Source organism: Cervus elaphus, chromosome 11 (assembly GCF_910594005.1).
Source record: "Cervus elaphus chromosome 11, mCerEla1.1, whole genome shotgun sequence".
In the NCBI taxonomy this organism is placed as follows: domain Eukaryota; kingdom Metazoa; phylum Chordata; class Mammalia; order Artiodactyla; family Cervidae; genus Cervus; species Cervus elaphus.
The window spans coordinates 67,024,050-67,044,119 of NC_057825.1; the positions used below are offsets into that span (position 1 = coordinate 67,024,050).

General features: G+C 45.2%; 1 protein-coding gene across 3 annotated transcripts in view; it reads right to left on the reverse strand.

Moving 5' to 3' along the window:
* Window positions 1-20,070, reverse strand: part of SPTBN1 (spectrin beta, non-erythrocytic 1) — a 201,912-nt gene that overhangs the window by 66,460 nt on the left and 115,382 nt on the right. For all 3 annotated transcript variants that reach the window (XM_043918011.1, XM_043918012.1, XM_043918013.1), the window contains one exon: window positions 1,109-1,260. In XM_043918011.1, the coding sequence (XP_043773946.1) occupies window positions 1,109-1,260 (152 nt within the window). The remainder of the gene's footprint in view (window positions 1-1,108; window positions 1,261-20,070) is intronic.

Below are 20,070 nucleotides of genomic sequence, written 5' to 3' on the forward strand. Positions count from 1 at the left end.
TGCTGAAGAGACGGGGCTTTGCTCTGTTTGGGGGACCCTGTTCCTGAACGGAGGGGTCAGGAGACAGAAACCTGACTATTACTACCTGGGTTCAAAGAGGCAGTTCTGTCTGTGGTATAATGTTAGGACAGGGGACAACCTCTGCCTATGGTCAGAGGTGTGTGGGTTGGTCTGCATACAGACCCACTGCGGCTGTCAAGTTGCAGGGTGGAGATCAAGTTAAAAATAAGGCTTTCTGGCAGCCCTGCCAACCACCAGCATCATATTTTCCTGGTGATGTCACTGCAGATGTGGGCTCGATCCCTGGGCGTCAGCCTGTGGCTCAGCCCCACCGCCACCTATGGAACTGTCTATACTCCGGTAGAAGACGGCATCCATCTCTGCACCAAAGCCAGACAAAACCTGTTGGGCCTGTTACAGTGACTGCGTTAAGATTCTTGGGTCTAAGGTTCACAAACAAAAGTCACATCAGAGACAGCCGTGGGAGCTCTGGGGAAACAGAATGGGGAGAACATTTTCACAGTAGGCTGACAACTCCTCTGCCCCAAAAGGCTGGGTGAGTTCATCAGAAGCTCCACATTTCCAAGGAGACAAAACACCAGCCTCTCCTTCCATCCCAGAATAAAAAGTGTGTGTGGAAGAAACAAAAAAACGCCAGAGACCACTGAACTCAGTTCCTGCTACCTTAAAACAGCAGCTCAGATTTTCCAGAGAATCACTAAGACACAAGTTTAGAATTATTCCATGATCTCAAGGGATACAGATTCATCCCAGAGGCCAGCGCCCAAGCCTAGTCCTTAAATTTCCAGCATCATGCTATTTAACAGGGACACCAGCCAGGATCTTTCTGACCAAAGACAATAACTTCGCCAATAACCAGAACAAGGCCACTTCATTACAATTCAAGAAAATCATCCAGATTCAGAATGCTACCCTGGAGCTTTCCACACCGTGCTCATCAACTCATCAAGCCTCTGCGCCTCAGAAGTATCAGCCATTAACTGCATAAATCTACAAGAGAACAAGCCCACACTTGATTTTTCAAAACCATTTCCCCACCTACGGTACAAGACACTTCACAGCCGCTTCCCCTCCACCCCCCCCTTACCAGTCTCTCTCCAGAGAGGACCTCCAGTAGCTTGATGAGCATCCGTCCATCCCGAAGGTCAGTGTACAGATCTGTGATCCGGCAGGACACCCGGGCAAGGTGGGAGTTGACCCACTTGGTGAAGGTCTTCTTTTGCACAGCTTCACGTTCATCTGTAAGCAAAGGAGAACTTGCTTTACCACCAATCACAGCCTGGGGGGCAGTGGGTGAAGGGCATGAGATGCCAGCCAAAGGAAGAAGAGCAAAGCTCAACTGTAATGAACCTCATAGTCAACAACTCGGGAACAGAAGAACTGGACAGTCCTTGACTGTCTGAGCCCCTAAGATAACCACCAGCAGAGCACCCTTTGCTTGCACTCATTTCATTTTCTCCCACCTCTGCTGAGGCAGCAGGATGTGGGTCACAGTGGGCAGTCCTGCCCACTAATATAATACTCGGCTGGTAAAGTTTCTAACGTGTGTGTCACAGCTGTTACTCCTCCAGAGGCAAGTGTAGGAGAGGCACACAGTGTGCCGAAGGACATGGGGCAGAAAAGCTCAGGAGACAGCTAGAAACTGCTTCTCTCACATACAAAGGACCAGGCATCACCTGACAAGATAAATTCACCCGTGACCTTGATCTGCTATGACCCTTTCGCCTGCTTAGCTGGATGTTCAGTGAACAGAGAAGATGGTGGGCAATGTGGCAGAGTACAAGGAGCGCTGGCCAAGCCTGGGAGCCCAGGGCATGGGCCTGAGGAGACTTTGTCAAATATGTGCTGAGACTCTGGGCTCAGCATCCCCTTCCATAGAATGAGTGGACGACCATCATTTCCAAGCTTCAAGCATTCGTGGAAAAGGCCACTGCTGGTTTACGGTCTAAAGTGGGGTGGCTGTACATCTAAATCAGTTGTACATCTAAATCATCAAGGAAAAAAGATTAAGCTTTTCAAGCCTCAGCGATCAAGGTCTGTCCAAGCCAAAGCCAGAAACTCTAGACCCAACTACCTAGAACAGGCCCTTCGCACCCCATACAAACAGGTTTCCCATCTCCTTGCTCTGCCGAGTGTTTTAAACACAGGCCATTGCAGATCTTCAGTGGAGAGCCATGGAGGTGTGCCCAAGCCACTGATTCAAACTCCCTGACTGTTCTCTACCAAGCTACCCTTTAATCACATACTCACCCCACTGCCATCAGCATGAATTAGTCCTGAAAGGACCCAAGACTTCCTCCTTCCTGTGTGAGGCCCAAGCCAAGCAAGAAGAAACTACAAGAAAGGGAGGAGACCCCAACAACTTTTTCTGTATCTCTGTACAGAGTGACAGGCAAAAAGCAGCCTTGCTGATGGGGTGTGTACTTGGTGGCCTGGGTGTTCTGGGTTCCCAGGATGGCCAGGGGGCCCTGGGAATATCTGCCTGGAAGGTTCTGCTAAGGCCTCCACCCACCACAGGGAGGAAGCTAGACAGAGACAAGTCTGAGTCAATCACTCAGTCGTGTCCGACTCTTTGCGACCCCATGGACTATACCCCACCAGGCTCCTCTGTCCACAGGATTCTCCAGGCAAGAATACTAGAGTGGGTTGCCATTTCCTTCTCGAGGGGATCTTCCTGACCTGATCAAGCCTGGGTCTTTTGCATTGCAGGCAGATTCTTTACCATCTGAGACAAAGAGATGAGCCTTTACTGCTGCCAACCAGGCAGGTGAGACCACTGGGGCACCTTCCAAGACAGGCGCCCATCTGCACAGCCAACAGCTCGCCTGGCTCCAACCTCCCCTGAGAGAACAGCCCACCAGAGGAAAAGAGGGCCTTCCCCCACGACAAAGGCCTACTGAAAAGACACAAAAGATCAAAGAGGGCAGGACTCAGGGAACAAGGAAAAAGGCAGTGAGGGCCAAAGTGGAGACTTAAAAAGGAGCTGCGCCAATAACATCATGATCGGTGGCAGAGAAAAAACCCCATGCATTATTAATCACATAATCATCCTGATGGCTGGTATCTTTACAACAGGGACATGGTAGCTGCATTTTCTGGCCTTAGGTTGGCTGTTCTGAAAGAGCAGGTCCAGAGCAGAGCACACAGACACATGAGGCTTCCCCTAGGCGCATGCCACAGATGGAGAGTGACTTGTGGTTCAGAGGTGTTCAGGGTCAGCTAATTTCTTTCTAAATTATGTATCTTTTATGTGCTACATGGTTGGAAATGTCTTTAATAAAGCTCTTGATGGTATCCTAGGCTGTAATGAAAGGGTCTGGGGCTCCATGCCACTGCCACACCCAGCCTCTCATGGGAACAAGATGGAAATGAAAACCTGCTTGGGTAAAGTTATTCCTAAATAAACAAGTACCACATGTGTCCCCAGCCAACTGTCACTCCTTCGGGTGAATCTCACCTTATAGCAACACCTCCGGCTTCTTTCAGGTTCTGAACAAATAGGTTCCTTTACAAGGAGACTCCGAGGATCTCCTTCCAGAGACAGCCAGCCAGCCCTATAGCACCCTGTCCTGAGGGGTCAGAGCCCATCCCAAACCCTTCCCTGGGAAGATGCAAACAACGAGGTCACGGGGGTGGAACACAGGGAGCTGAGTGGGAAGAGAAGAGGCTGAGGCTCTGTGAGGGGAAGGCTCCCCAGGGCGGCTGTGGTCTTCAGGACCTCCAGGAAGAAGCAGGGAAAGAAGAGGAAGAGAAGTTCAAAACCAAATCTAAACAGAAAGGAGAACCTGCTCTCTAGCCCTCTCTCCCACATCTCGCTCTCTCCTCTGCCTCCAGCCTCAAGAGCAAGCTCTGCGTGGCATGAGGCTGCTAGCAAAAACCAGAGGGTTCAAGTTCCTCAGGCTTGCACCACTCACTGGAAAAGGCATGGAAGATTCCATCCAGGGACTGGTCCAGAACCAACGCCCTTACGACACATGAGGGGCAGGAAATGGGCTCAGCCGAGAGACACAGAGCCGGGCCAGCTTAGCGTGTCCTCTTACAATGGAGTACTTGGTGAACAACAAACACTTCTGAAGCCGGAAGGAGGGAAAGGGAGGGGGAAAAAAATCTCCCCAGCAGGCCAGCTGAGGATGAGGTCTCCTGTCTTTGGGGACTCCAATCCTTTGTTCTGCTCTTCCCAGGAAGGTGCAATGACATCACCCTTGCACTCCCAACCCAGCAAGGCCAGGGCAGACCTGGCCAGACGCCTGCCCGAGGAGGAGCTGGGGGCCCTAGAGGCAGACAATGGAAGACAGTTCAGAGGCGTGTTCCCCACTTCAAACTTGCTTTCGCTGGGCCTGAGCTGAGTAAAGAGGCAGCCAGAGCACTAGAAAAAAAGAGCACCTACTTCTAGTTCTACAAGTAGGAGCAGCTCTGGAAAAGGGAGCCCTTACAAGCACCACTTGATCTGCTTATTGAGATCAGTGGTTCTCAACTGGGGGCCACTCTCGCCACTCTCCTCCTGAGAGTACATAAGGCAATATCGGGAATCGAGTTCGTGGATTAAGAGATGCTGTTAAACATCCTCCAGGGCACAGGGCAGCCCCTGCACCAAGGAATTATCCAGCCCCAAATGACAGCGGTGCCTAAGCTGGGTTGAGAAACCCTGGTTTAGACCTCTGGGCTGACACTAAGACACCCCAGCCGGATACTATTCCGTCATTACTCCCTCTGCTCATGTCAAAGGCTTTTTGACCTGGATAGTGTACTTGTTGGCTGATGGCAACAGAATCTCCCTGTCCATTCAATTCCACAACGAGCTGCCACTTTCTGGCAGAAGGACAGGCAGTGGGCTTAGTGGCGGCCAGTGTGGCATGGGCATTTCTGTCCCCCACGCCATCTGCACCCTTCTTTGCCCTTTCAGGGCCACGTACTGCTGTTACTCGATCCAAATCACACCTGTATCTCCGCCTAAGAATTCACCCTGAGGAGCCTGACATTGTGGCAAGTTCCCATCCATCTCTGCCCCAAACTCAGCAGAGCTGTCTGCAAGGAACAGGTACCCCACAGCTGCTCCCTGTGAATGTATCTCAGCCATGCTTGCCCTGCACCTCCAGCCTTACGCTTACGCAGAGGGGCCCACCTGAAGGTTGTTCTGGCACTCAATGAGAGGACATCAAAGTGCCTGGCACGTTCTAACTCTCACACTTTTCTCTCACCCTCTCCCTTTCCCAGCAAAGTAGCCTGTTCAACAACTCCAACCATTCAAGTAACTTACCAAGGATCATGGAATCATATCTCAGTGTACAACAAGGCCTTGCAAGTCAACTGAGTCAACTTTCTTTTCTTTAAGTCTTTACTGAATTTGTTACAGTATTGCTTCCGTTTTATTTTTTTATTGGTCAGGAATTAAACCCGCACCCCCTGCACTGGAAGGCAAAGTCAAAATCACTGGACCACTGGGGCAGTCCCTGAGTCGACTTTCTTTCAAAAGCAAAAACTCCCTTCTACTGCACCTGGACCAGCCATTTAAAAAAAATTTTTAAAAGGGGGGAACTGTGTGTATACAGTAGAGCAGGAGGCTAATAGTTGTACAGAAAGAAAACAACTTGTTCTTTCTCTTTAAAATAACAATACCATTCACCACATACTTACTGTGTCCCTGGTACCGATCTGTGTGCTTTATTCCCCTAACTACTCCAAGACATGGGACCTATTAACTCTCCAAGACAGGCTGGCTCCAAAGCCCAGTTCTCAATCACTATGCAATGATGCCTCTACCACAACATTAAAAAAAAAAAAGTTTCAATGATAATATCATGAGAATCACCCTAATCTCATCATTGTAATCCAAGTCTTTACTTTGTTAAAGGGTCCACTCCATCACTGAGCAGCTCCAACTATTGGGGTGCTGTCTCCATCAAGACTAGATGGCTCTGTGGCCTGCCGAGGAAGCCTGCTCCACCTCTGATGCTATGGAAAATAGATCTCCTCACTCCTTCACGTAAAAGCCTTCAGGTCTGAACACTCCTCATTGATCCCTTTTTGCATGACGGTCACAATGTGGTGCACAGATTGAAACCCAAGATGGTGCCTGAAGACTTAACCACCTCTTGGTGACCTAAACATCACCGCACACCTACCAACACAAGCTCAGACTTGTGGCAGCTACAGCACCAGCAGTCCAGAAGCCTAAGTGGGGATCTTTGATCCCTGGGTCGGAAAGATCCGTTGGAGGAGGGCACGGCAACCCACTCCAGTAGTCTTGCCTGGAGAATCCCATGGACAGAGGATCCTAGAGGGCTACAGTCCATGGGGTCACAAAAGAGTGACTGAACAACAACAAACATATTAGAGGAGCAACCCTCAGATTCAAGGAAAGTGGGGAACCACATGAGGAAAGGGCAAAATGAAGCCCTAGCCCTCTGAGGGGGAGAGTCTGGTGAGGCAGTCAGCGTGTAGGTGCAGGGATGGCAGTCAGAAAGGACTTGTAAGGCTGCTCTCAAAAATAAGTTTGCCAGGACCACAAATTCTACCGTGGAACCCTGAGAACCTAGAACCAAAAAGTGGTTCCAAACACAAAGATCCAACCAGCTAAGTCTTCTTAGCTCCACAGGCTCAGACATGAACTAGCCAACCACTAGGTCAGTGGGGACCACTGGGAAGCAAGTAAGAAACCCAACCTTGAGTGAGTAGCAACATCTGCACTGGCCTCTGATTGGAATGGGTGAATTACATGTGACTTTCTAGCATGGCGCTCTTTCCTGAAAATAGAATTTTACAAGATGACACTATCATGCCTCTGAACAATAATTTACACTTTCTCAAAGCTCACTAACTCAGAAGACTAACCCAGTCAGGGACGTGGGACACCAGCGTACTCTCCAGTAAAGCCCAAGGCGTGCGGGGTGGTGGGCTGTTCAGTGTCACCAGACACCAGTGACACTGGCTGGACTGGGTGTCCTTAGGTGTCCTTCTCTCTCTTCCACTGTTTAGGTCACGAAGGATTAGGATCTTTTCCTCTGAGTATCTAGATTCACTGTCTTTTGTTTTTGGGGTGTGTGTGTGTGTGACTGTCTTTTGTTTTTGGGGTGTGTGTGTGTGACTGTCTTTTGTTTTTGGGGTGTGTGTGTGTGTGTACGTGCTTAGCTGCTCAGTCGTGTCCAACTCTTTGTGACCCCATGGACTATAGCCTAATCTGAAATTTTCAGAAGGTGTCTCACAGAAGGAGGACGAGATATGTAGAACAGAGAAACACATACTTCTTAATTTCAACCAAAGGGCTGTGAATATCCTCTTCATCATCCCCTTTTAGAAGCACACAACTGACTTTCTTTTTAGGGAATAACTGTGATCAGTACTGGAAGGCTGGAACACTTTTTAAAACTAACTTACTCTGGAGAACTGGCTCTAACTGGAAAAATGAACACTGTGTTAGCACGAGTTAAGCTACAGGTTATAGAAATAGCTTTGACAAACAGAAGGGCATTGTGTTATGGAAATGATCGTATAGTATCTTTCCACAACACCCTCTGTACAGAAAGCTAAACATAACCACATTCACCATATGCTTCAGCTCCAGCTATGGAATGAGACGGATGGCAGCCAGGGATGAAGAAAGGCCTGGAGGCATGAAACCATCTCTGGATGGAAAAATAAGCGAAACACAGAAACAAGGACTGACAAATGACTCCATTTATTATTCTCTCAATGACTGAATTTATACCTGACTGAAAGAGGGGAAATCTTTCTTCTACTTTTCAAACAGTCAGAACCTGTTGGTGTAACCCAGTATTTTCTATCAGGATCTTCCTCAGTTGTGCTAAGATAGTTGCCTATCTTAAGCAAGAGTTGGCAACCATGTAATTTTTCTCCATATAAACACACAGTCAAGTTAGGTATAGCCTTGGGTTCAGAGAAGGAAATGAGGTACAGAATGGAAGCAGAAATCAAAAGGAGACAAGACAATCACTCCACGAATACATCCCATAGGTAGCTACTTAAATCAACAATACTGTACTGCAAGCTGAAAAAGGACTCATCTGAAGTTGAGAGTATTAATAAGCTCCAGTATTTACAAAGTGCATACTTCATGCAGAACTCTCTATGTAAGACTTGCCTTTGATGAACTGAAAGTCTAGCTGGGGAAACTACAGGAAATGTTAAAAAATAACAAAAAATATCACAAAGCAGTACAGCTGCCATGAGGATGATCTCAGCAATGTATTTTTTGGGTGTTTGGAAGGTAAAACCCACTACAGTTAGGATGGGTTCAGGCCCCATCCTCCAACAGTTACTGAAATCCCTTGCCTCGTGCCTTTCCTATCCTTACCCTTCTTAAACATCAGTGGCAGAATTGTCTCCTCCAAACAGTGGTGTTTCAAAGTACGCCACTGCACCAGCACCTTCAATGTCCCCCAGCCAACGACAAGACAGTCTGAATCTGAGCCTGGCATTCAAGGGTCCTAAACAGCCTCTAGCAGGACGCCTGCTTTCTCTGGGATCCTTCCCAATACCCACCAATCTCCCTGCTCAAATCCCACCCAAAAGGTCCTTACTCATCATGTTCTCGACACTCACTTTGCACATTCCTTTCCTCCACCTGTGCTTACACCATTCTCCTAACCCGGAAAGTACTTCTTTGAAGACCCAGGCCAAGATTAGTTCTTCCAAGAGGAATGTACTTGATGGGATGAAGTCTCTGTCTCTCTGTTTATTATGTACTCTGTGTCCTGTCTCCTTAACTAGCCTGTAACTGCACCCAGGGCAAGGACCCAACTCCATATCTGCTTAGAGCCTTAGCATGTGCCTGGAGACTGGGGGGTAGAGGATGCACAATAAACGTTTGCTGAAATCCAGTGCCCAACAAATAAGCTTTCAAGTCAAGTCTTGTGGCTTCCGCTGCTGGTTCCAACTGTTCATGAAGAAAATTGAATTGCAACTGTTCTTCAGAGTCTGATAAATGATAAAAATGCATTTTTGTGATATTGTCTTTCAGATAGGAAGGGGTCCAAAAGCTAATCTAAAGAGTAGTTTCACAGAATTTTGTTTTTTTCTGCTTTGTTTGGGGACAATTGCCACCACATGCCCATACAATAAGAGTGAAGCTGCAAAACACAGAAGGGTATAATTATAACACTATTTCAACATGACCCAAACAAGCCAAAAGTTACAAGACTTAATTTATACTAACTTTAACAATTTAGCCATTAAAGCCCAATTCTTGAGGTGTTTTTTTTTTTTTTTTCCTTTTTAAAGAATTCTAACTCAAAACAAAAGAATACAGTAGGGTGGAGGCCCCATATGTGCCTTGGCTTGAAAAAATAAATAAATCATTTCCCAAGAGTGACATGCAAAATACACAGAGCAGGAAACCGGAAACAGGCAACTGGCTGAATTGATAATAGAGAATCAAACTGTTATCTTGAGGCAGCAAAAGGAAGGAAACTAATCTTTTGACTGAAGGCCCTGTGACGGATTAGTCTGGGGGCCTTTAATTTATGTTTGCTGATTTGTATATAAATAGAACTTGAGTTAAAATACTTTCCCAACAGTTTAACTAGCTTCATGGATAAAAAACATGTAAACATCTGTTCTAAATGCATGTGTAGTAAATATGAAATTCTCTGCTAACACTTAACACTCTGATGTGCAGACTATAAAACAACTGTGAACTCCCCGTAACCTGGCGCCTACAGTTTATGTCAGGGAGCAGGGCTTGCAGCTTCCTGAGGGTCTTTCTTGTGAGCAGCATACCCCAGCTCTGCCAGGGTGGAAACCAAGGCACACGGAGGGAAGCTCTGGAGGAGGCTGCAGTGATGAACTGAGAAAGCAGGCCATGTTCCAGGGCTCTGGCCCTGCCGGACTCACTTTAAGGTGAGTCCCTTAAAGTCACAAACACCGAAAGCCGAGGCTGTGGAGGAGCCAGAGGTGATGGTGGGGGCCAACTCTGAAACCAAGGCAGAACAGTAGCTCTGACTCCCCTGAGATGAGAACCAGGGTGAACACCACCAAACCAGAAGGGACGAGTGAGTGCCTTGAAACACAGAGACACAACCTCAGGAAGAAATATTCAGAAATCATCTGCTCAACCTGCCTAGAAAATTTGTGGCATGCTTCAAAACACCTTCATAGACAGAAAACCATTCCACTGGCTCTGCTACTCTCCATCTCTGTGGGTCAGGTCAGCAGGAACCAGCCTGAAACTGGAGCCAGGGAAATCAAGAGGGTAAGGGATGTAGTGAGTCCTCCTCCACTCCTATGCACTGGTAGACGCTGCAGCAGTTACCTTGTTTATTATAAGCTGCCAGTTCTGACTAGACAAGGCCCAGAAAGGTTCTGGGGATTCTGCTGAGGGCATCCAGCTAGCAAAGGCACACCCAGGATCAGAACCTAAAGGAATCCTGAAGCTCCCACTCACATCCCCTCCCATGGAGCTTGCGGAAAACACGTCATCGCCCCAAACAACACAAAAACCTCAGCCATCTGTCTCAGCTCAGTTTCTTCATGACCAAGATTTAAAACAGGCATTAGCAAACTCTGGCCTTAGAGTCTGTTTCTGTACAGCCTGGGAGCTAGAGAGCTTTTTCATTCTTTCCAGCTGAGCTATTTCAAATCCTGAAAGATGATGCTGTGAAAGTGCTGCACTCAATACGCCAGCAAATTTGGAAAACTCAGCAGTGGCCACAGGACTGGAAAGGGTTCATTTTCATTCCAATCCCAAAGAAAGGCGATGCCAAAGAACACTCAAACTACCGCACAAATGCACTCATCTCACACGCTAGTAAAGTAATGCTTAAAATTCTCCAAGCCAGGCTTTAGCAATATGTGAACCGTGAACTTCCAGATGTTCAAGCTGGTTTTAGAAATGACAGAGGAACCAGAGGTCAAATTGCCAACATCCGCTGGATCATAGAAAAAAGCAAGAGAGTTCCAGGAAAACATCTATTTCTGCTTTATTGACTATGCCAAAGCCTTTGACTGTGTGGATCACAATAAACTGTGGAAAATTCTGAAAGAGATGGGAATACCAGACCACCTGACCTGCCTCTTGAGAAACCTGTATGCAGGTCAGGAAGCAACAGTTAGAACTGGACATGGAACAACAGACTGGTTCCAAAGAGGAAAAGGAGTACGTCAAGGCTGTATATTGTCACCCTGCTCATTTAATTTATATGCAGAGTACATCACGAGAAACGCTGGGCTGGAGGAAGCACAAGCTGGAAATCAAGATTGCCAGGAGAAATATCCATAACCTCATATATGCAGATGACACCACCCTTATGGCAGAAAGTGAAGAGGAACTGAAGAGCCTCTTGATGAAAGTGAAAGAGGAGAGTGAAAAAGTTGGCTTAAAGCTCAACATTCAGAAAACTAAGATTACAGCATCTGGTCCCATCACTTCATGGCAAATAGATGGGAAAAAGTGGAAATAATGGCTGACCTTATTTTTCTGGGCTCCAAAATCACTGCAGATGGTGACTGCAGCCATGAAATTAAAAGATGCTTACTCCTTGGAAGGAAAGTTATGGCCAACCTAGACAGCATCTTAAAAAAGCAGAGACATTACTTTGCCAACAAAGGTCTGTCTAGTCAAGGCTATGGTTTTTCCAGTGGTCATGTATGGATGTGAGAGTTGGACTATAAATAAAGCTAAGCACCAAATATTTGATGCTTTTGAACTGTGGTGTTGGAGAAGACTCTTGAGAGTCCCTTGGACTGCAAGGAGATCCAACCAGTCCATCCTAAAGGAGATCAGTCCTGGGTGTTCATTGGAAGGACTAAAGTTGAAGCTGAAACTCCAATACTTTGGCTACCTGATGTGAAGAGTTGACTCATTTGAAAAGACCCTGATGCTGGGAGGGATTGAGGGCAGGAGGAGAAGGGGACGACAGAGGATGAAATGGTTGGATGGCATCACGGACTCGATGGACATGGGTTTGTGTGGACTCCGGGAGTTGGTGATGGACAGGGAGGCCTGGCATGTTGCGATTCATGGGGTCACAGAGAGTCAGACACAACTAAGTGACTGAACTGAACTAAGGGTTGGGAAGGGTCACTGTAGGAGGATGAGGAGACAAGATAGAGACCCTGCAGCAAAGCCTAACATAGTTTCTATCTGACCTTCACAGAAAAGGTTTGTTGAGTCCAGGCTTGAAACATCTTTTAGAATATCCTTGGTCCTACACCCCATTTGCTAGCTTCTGTTTTCAAGGACATGCAGCTAGGCTGACATGCTATAGCCACATGCACTTTCTTTTTTAAGTTATTTTACTAGGAGTCTGCCCACACGTCAGGTCAGGCAGGGGCGGGGTGGGGAGGTGGGGGGACCCTCTCAGCTGAGGAGCATTTATCTGGTTACCACGACACAATAGGATTAACAGCGCTATCCCAGCTGTCAGGAGAGACAAGGCATGGTGAGCACCGCACGCTGGAACTCAGGGCCATACCTTCACTTCCTGTTCAAAGGGTGAGGAAGGACCAGGAGGCTGGGCCCAGATTCCACACCCCCCGCCTCCTGCCCCCTGCACACGTGCACACACACACACCTCAGGTCCTCGATTCTTACCCTGAAGGACATTTTATTCACCATCACCTCTCCTCCCCAATCCTTCCTGGGATATGACAAAATATTAGGTCAAGGTGAACTGAGGGTAACTTGTAATATACTCAAAAGATGGAGCAGGTTTGGATCTAAAAAGATGGTACATCCTTAATTATTAAACTTTTATGCAGAATGCTCACATTAATACAGACTAACTAGGAGAGAATTTTTTAAGGGGTAAACATAATAGGTACACTAAAGATAGTAAGAATTTATAAAGGTAATTTAATTGCAATATATGAAGGTGTGTGTCTGTGTGGTATTACTTTTTCTAAGTAACAACTAAAGAAACAGTGAATAATATATTCTAAACCAGACTACTATGTGGCACAAATTCACAGGTAAAGGTAAAATTCTGCAACTGACTGTCAAGGGCTTTTCCTGCAATTCATTTTCAAGGGCTTAAAGGGAAGTTTGTATCACAGAACTCTCAGGTACATGTGGTAAGACAGGAGTTTGCTATGCATCTTTTTTCATGTAATAAGCAAAAAAGGGAGCCATTCTGAACAGTACATTGAAAATCAAATAGCATGTGCCCTGGCTCTTGATGATTTTTCTATCTTCTCTAGTTTTCCAGAATTCTTCAGGTCAATGGTGCAGGGAGTAAAATAGAAATGTCTTTCATACACTAGAGTCACATTGTCAGATACTCAAGATACAAAAGGATACTTGCTACTTGGTGTTTTCAGAGGCTGATGCTGCCAACAAGATGACTGCACCAACTCCAGCCTCTCAGTACAGTTACTGAGAGCTGGTCTATACAACGAGGACGTCCAAATTAACTGCAATGCACTGAAGACAAAAAGCTCAGAACCAAAAGACTCTTGTTTTAAACCACACAAACAAGAAGGAAGGAGCAAAGACCTAAAAGTCACCCTAAAGCTGTCTGCTTTTCATAAATAGTATAGTGTTTACTGTCAGAGGCAACAAGAAAACCCAGGTGGCGCTAATGGTAAAGAACCAGCCTGCCAATGCAGGAGATGTAAGAGCCGTGGGTTTGACACCTGGACAGGGAATATCCCCTGGAGGGAGGGGGAAGGCATGGCAGGCAACCCACTTCAGTATTCTTGCCTGGAGAATCCCACTGACAGAGGAGCCTGGCGGGCTACGGTCCATGGGGTCGCAAAGAGTTGGACACAACTGAAGCTACTTAGGATGTATGCACAGTGTTCACTGGGCTTCCCAGTGGCTCACTGGTAAGGAATCCACCCACCAGTGCGGGAGACACGGGTTCCATCCCTGGGTCGGGAAGATCCCCTGGAGAAGGAAACGGCAGCCCACCGGTGTTCTTGGCTAGGAAATCCCATGCACAGAGAGGCCTGGTGGGCTACAGTCCATGGGGTCCCAAAAGAGTCAGACATGACTTAGCACCTAAATGACAAAAACAACAATAGTGTTTACTAAAATAATCATCTCTGAATGAACTGACTATGGAAGCACCCATGTAACAAAAATCTAAGGTGTCATGGAAGGCCTCCAAAGAAGGCTATGTGTGTAGATTTAATCTAAAAAGAACTGGCATTTTGAAACAAAGAAGCCACAGTGATGCCTGTTATCACTTGTATCTATATAATGATGACAAGGTTTCACTTAGTGAGAAGTTATATATAAAAACAAATGAAACAAAAGAATTTTAAAACTGGCTTCTTTCCTGAAGAGCATTACAAATTAGTCACCTAAACCCCTTCTTGCCAGTAACCATGATGCACCGCAGAAACTATCAGGGAGGAAGTGGCAGAATAATAAATTAGGTAAGGCTGTCTCAACTTCAGTGCCAAACTTCAAAATTAAATAAGCCCAAGCTTTCATGTGTGTTTGGGGAAAGACTTCCAAACTATACTTGGATTTCAGAAGTAACTAGCAGTTGTGCCAAGACGAAGATACAAAATGCATAATGCTATAAAGATAAGCTGCTCTCTGGACTGCACTAAATAATTTTAGAGCTTAGCACTATTTTCTACATGATATCATAATGCATCAAACTCAAATTTCACTTCTTACTGTATAGTCTTCATCCAAGAAGCAGTAACTGAATGATAAATTCTGACCCAATCTTCGATTATATATTTAACTCAGCCAACTATTTTGCTGGAAATTGACTCCACGTAGAACAGCACTCTACACTCTAGTATCTGACATTCAGTCATACAGGTCTAGGGTCATTTTTTTTTTCCCCCATATTAGGTCAATCTATCAACCAATGAGCAACAAATTATTGAGTAAGTGCTATGAAGACATTGGAAAGAACACTTAAAAGTCCTGAGTTCTTACCTTATGGTGATTATTTCCTAATACATGCAGATATTAAATCATTATGTAGAACACCTGAAACTGGTAATACTTTACATCAACTGCATTTCAATTTTAAAAAGCTTACCAGCAATTTTCAATTCCTTAAGAATTCAATTCATAGCACTAGATAACTGATGCCCACGCTCAACCACCATTTAGTTATTTTTTAGGTGTCCAAATGAAAAAGAGAAAATTATCACTCAGAGGGTCAAACACTTAACAATTCTGCTAACTTCCTCTGTGGTTTTCCTCAACCCCACACATAGAATAAGTGGTCACACAGATTTCTTACAAAGCCAAACTGTACAGTTCTGGTGGGCAGATTCTATAAGTACACAATGTACAGTACCTTGCTTTAATAAAGGAGGACAGAAAAACTGGAGGAAGAGGTGGCCTCACAGTCAACTCCTCTAATGACCTAGTCAAACAGCTGGGCGGAGGGTGTCCCTGAACAGGCCCTCACTCTAATCAAAGGAGAGCAGGACAGTTAACTAGTTCTTTTTTTTTAAAATCAGTATCTATCTCTCATTGATGGGAACCCTCATCAAAGCTTTAAGTAAAGTTTTACAGAAGACAATGCATCAGGTATGCCTTGGATCTGGTGGAATCATCCTAGCTTACCACTGGTCATTTACCTTAATTTCTTCAAATGAAAAAAGTAACAAAAAGGGGGCGTAAATAGGAAGATTAGTTTTTTTGCTATTCTACTTGTCTTAGAAACTTAAATCTGTTGCACAGTGTTGCATAACTTAAATGCAAGTGTCTTCCCACAGAATCTTGTTTTTTTTATATTTACGTATCTTTTATTTATATTTATGTTATTTATTTATATTTATTTATCCTTGGAAGAAAAGTTATGACCAACCTAGACAGCATATTAAAAAGCAGAGACATTACTTTGCCAACAAAGGTCCATCTAGTCAAAGCTATGGTCTTTCCAGTGGTCATGTATGGATGTGAGAGTTGGACTATAAAGAAAGCTGAGCACCAAAGAATTGATGCTTTTGAACTGTGGTGTTGGAGAAGACTCTTGAGAGTCCCTTGGACTGCAAGGAGATTCAACCAGTCCATCCTAAAGGAGATCAATCCTGAGTATTCACTGGAAGGACTGATGCTGAAGCTGAAGCTCCAATACTCTGGCCACCTGATGTGAAGAACTGACTCATCTGAAAAGACCCTGATGCTGGGAAAGATTGAAGGCAGAAGGAGAAGGGGACGAGAGAGGATGAGATGGTTGGATGGCATCACCGACTCAATGGATGTGAGTTTGAGTAGGCTCCAAGAGTTGGTGATGGACAGGGAAGTCTGGTGTGCTGCAGTTCATGGGGTCGCAAGGAGTCAGACACGATTGAGCAACTGAACTGAACTGAACTGAACTGAACCGAACCTGGTCTTAATTGGGACATGCTGGATCTTTACCTGTAGCATGCAAACTCTTAGTCGCAGCATGTGAGAACTGAGTTCCTGAGATCCTGGTTCCCTGGCCAGGGATTGAACCCAGGCCCTCTGAATTGAGAGCACAGAGTCTTAGCCACTGGACCACTAGGGAAGTCTCCCCATAGAACTTTTACAACGTCCCCAAGTACACACCCCACATGCAGGCCCTCACCCATCCCTTTCCCCTCCCATCACTACAAGCAAGATGTTAACTCTCACTTCACAACATCAAGGGCTTATGACAGGTGTGTTGACCTGGCTGCTGCGGTTTTACCCATCTGTGAGGGAATGGGCCTGTCACAGGAGAAGCTTGACTCCTGGTTACCTAGATGTGGCCTGGGAACTCTACTGCTATAGCTGACTTGGTCTTTGGGACATTTTATTGCTTAATAAAGACCTTGGCTGTTTCTCCTCAACAGACCGTTTCTCCTCAACAGACTCTATAAAGATAATAATCTTGGAACTGGGTGGGAAGGGCTGGAGGCTCAGAGAGGTTCCATTGGGGTGGTAGACAGCAGAAATTCCACTTCCAGGACTAGGTGAAAGTAGGTGAAAATGAACTCTGTTCCTTGAACTTGAAAAACAAATCTTGTCCAAAGACACAGAGAAATGGACATACGAGTATGTACTGGGTGGGAGGGTAAGTGGACAATATAAAAAAATTTTAAATGCATTTCCTCCATCTACCAATCACACCTCTACATACTTTGTATATTAAAAGACTGATTAATTAAACTATGATTCATTCATATAAAAGAACACTATATACATGCCAAAATAGAGTAAGGGAAATGAATGAAGAGTTACAGAATCATATATATATTTTGCATGATCCTATGAGTATTTATTTAAGTGTAAGTATATAAAATGGTACAGGTAGACACTTCTCAAACCATTAACTCTAATTATCCCAAGAGAGCAGAAGCGGATGTGGAAGGCATCTGTTTCTGTATTTTCTGCACTGGTTTTTTTGTTGTTGTTAATAAGCACATACCATTTTTCAAACATGTTAAGGGCATTTCCATTTGAAGAGAAAAACACGTAACTCATTTTTATTTGATAAGAGAACTAAGGTTCACCAGTGGGTCTGAGATTGATGAGTATGGGGGGAAAAAAAGAGGCACTCACCAGAGAAAAACAAATTCTCCCTGGGCACCACAAAAGGTCAAATGTGAAATGCTGTCTTCAGTGAGCACTCCTAAATAAATAAAACACCAACCTGAATTTCCATGTCCTTCTTCTGGACACTACTAAATCAGTATTTAACCTTATACAACACTTATAAGCAAAATAAGGCAAACAAATGTTAATACTCCCTTTCAATAGGGAACTGAGGATATTATTATAACACAAAAGTAAGTGACAATCACTGAAGAAACACTAGTTTTCAAACCAGGATCCCCAAGGGCATGTCCAAGCACACTTTCTCACCCGTACTTTGGTCAGAAACACTCCATTTCACACCCTGTATTTACCGGAGTTCCACCTCAGATTTAATTTATGGGAAAAACAAATTCCATTTTTAAAAGGTATTTGCAAACTGCTGTACTAAGCAACGGGAAATAAAGAGAGATGTTGTGCAGTTTACTGTTTAATGACACACCAGCCTCGATGACAGGTAATTACACTGAACGGCAATGAGGAACAAGCAACGCACGGGAGAGAGATTAACTGATCAGACATGAGTCAAGAGGTCAAAGCTTCACAATTGAGATTTGACTCAAGATGACATCACGAATCAGCAGCAAGGAGAGGATCAGAGCCCACTGGGGTTGATCTACCAGCACTCCAGTCATGCAAGTGGGAAGTTCCATGGACGTGATCCTGAACAATCGGGAATCTCCCATATCCACCTCCATACTTATGAGTTTATGGAGCACTTATCAGAAGGGCCACACACCCTTCTAAGCACTTCACCCAAACTTATTTAATTCTCACAACCACACTGTGCAGCAGGTACTCTTATCATCAGACATATTTTGCCTAGGAGTAAACTATAAGGCTCCGAGAGGTTCAGTGGCTTGCCCACAGTCACAAAGCAAGCACAGTCACAGAAGCCAGACCCAAGGACTGGGGCCACAGCCCTCACTACTTCAAACAGAATTCTACATTAGCAAAGACCTTACCAGCACAATTAATATGGAATTAGGCTCAAGTCTCAATGATCAATTAGTTTATTCCCGACTGACAGGGACCACGTAGAACTAATTCTCTTAGTTCCATCCACCTTAATTTTTGACAATTCCAAAACCAAAACTGTTACTTATAATTCAATGATGGCAGAGGTCCTCATCAGAAAGCCCTCCGTATTGTCAACTGTTCTCTCCCTTTCACCAGGGTCTCTTCAAGGTGCATCAGGGAGATGCTCTTCTCCCTGCCTCCCGCTGGGGAGGGGTGTAATTCACCGTGCCCTCAGTCACCACCAATCCAAACCCAAGATCACCACCTTCCTTTTTGACATCACCTTTAGCTACTACCCAGAAATGTCATGATTCTCCCCTATCCCAAAGCCCATTTAAATTATTTTTTAGATTCTGGAACCACTGAGTCAAGAAAATAGCTTTGTGATTGTTTTGCCATCATGTATTTTTTCAGAGATTAGATCATTTAACATTGCACCTGTTTTTTTTTTTTTTTTTTAAAGCATCCATATCAACTCAAAACTTTGAACAGGCCTAGGTTACACACAGCCAGACTCCAGGTGTGTGTTCCTTTTAGCTTGGTTTCCAGAACCATCCTATTTTTGGCCCTGATAACTACAGGCACTCCACATACCAAACCACAGAGCAGTGCCTCCTCAGCCAGGGGAGAGAGAAACACCTGCTGTCTGGCGTGGGGAAAGGTCTTCATTCAGATTTGAAAGTAAGTAGAGCAATTAATTAATAAAAATATATAGCTCGGGGTAATTAGCAGGAGCAACAAAAATGTTTAGCTGAGTTTTCCCTTTTCATCTTGAGGCAGTTCCAATAGACAGATGCTCAGGATTAATGAAGTTTAATGAGACCCACAGCAGCTGGCTAATTAGTCAGTGAAGAGGAAAGTAGTAATGACAAGGGAAAGGGGCTTTTATTCCTGTTACGAGCCCAGGCCTTGGACAGTTCTCCTCAACTGTGAGGCTATAACCCCAGGAAAATTCCTGAAAACCTCAAAGTAGTCCCAGGGCATATTAAAATTTTTTTCCTTTTTTAAAGGCAAAGAAACCAAAGCATGAATGCTGGCTTCCCCAGAGCTGGTTCACCAGCTGAGGAGGAGTGGCTATGGGAGCCCAGAGGCTGTGGCAGCTCAGCGGCAGCCACAGTTCCCTGAGGAGCGGCACCAAATTTTGTCAACATCAAAGAGTGACCACGCCCTGGGAAAACTGGACAGTCACCATCTTATGTCTCACTGAAGATCTTACAGAGAATCCTCAACTCTGAGCATCCCTTCCTCCCCAAAACTAAGAATATATAAAAGCCTATTAATTATGAAGAAGCAGCACTTAATAACAATGGGAAACTCTTCTGCTCTCCATCCTGTGCTTGGATCATCATTTTAAAAACTGCACAGCAGGAACCCAAATCCTTTCAGAACTAACTAGTTACTAGCAGCAAATTCCCCTTCATGGATCACAGCCTTGTCGTGGCGAAAGGGCTTACATAACTCAATGATGCCATGAACCATGCTGTGCAGAGCCATCCAAGACGGACGGGTCATGGTGAAGAGTTCTGACAGACCGTGGTCCACTGGAGGAAGGAATG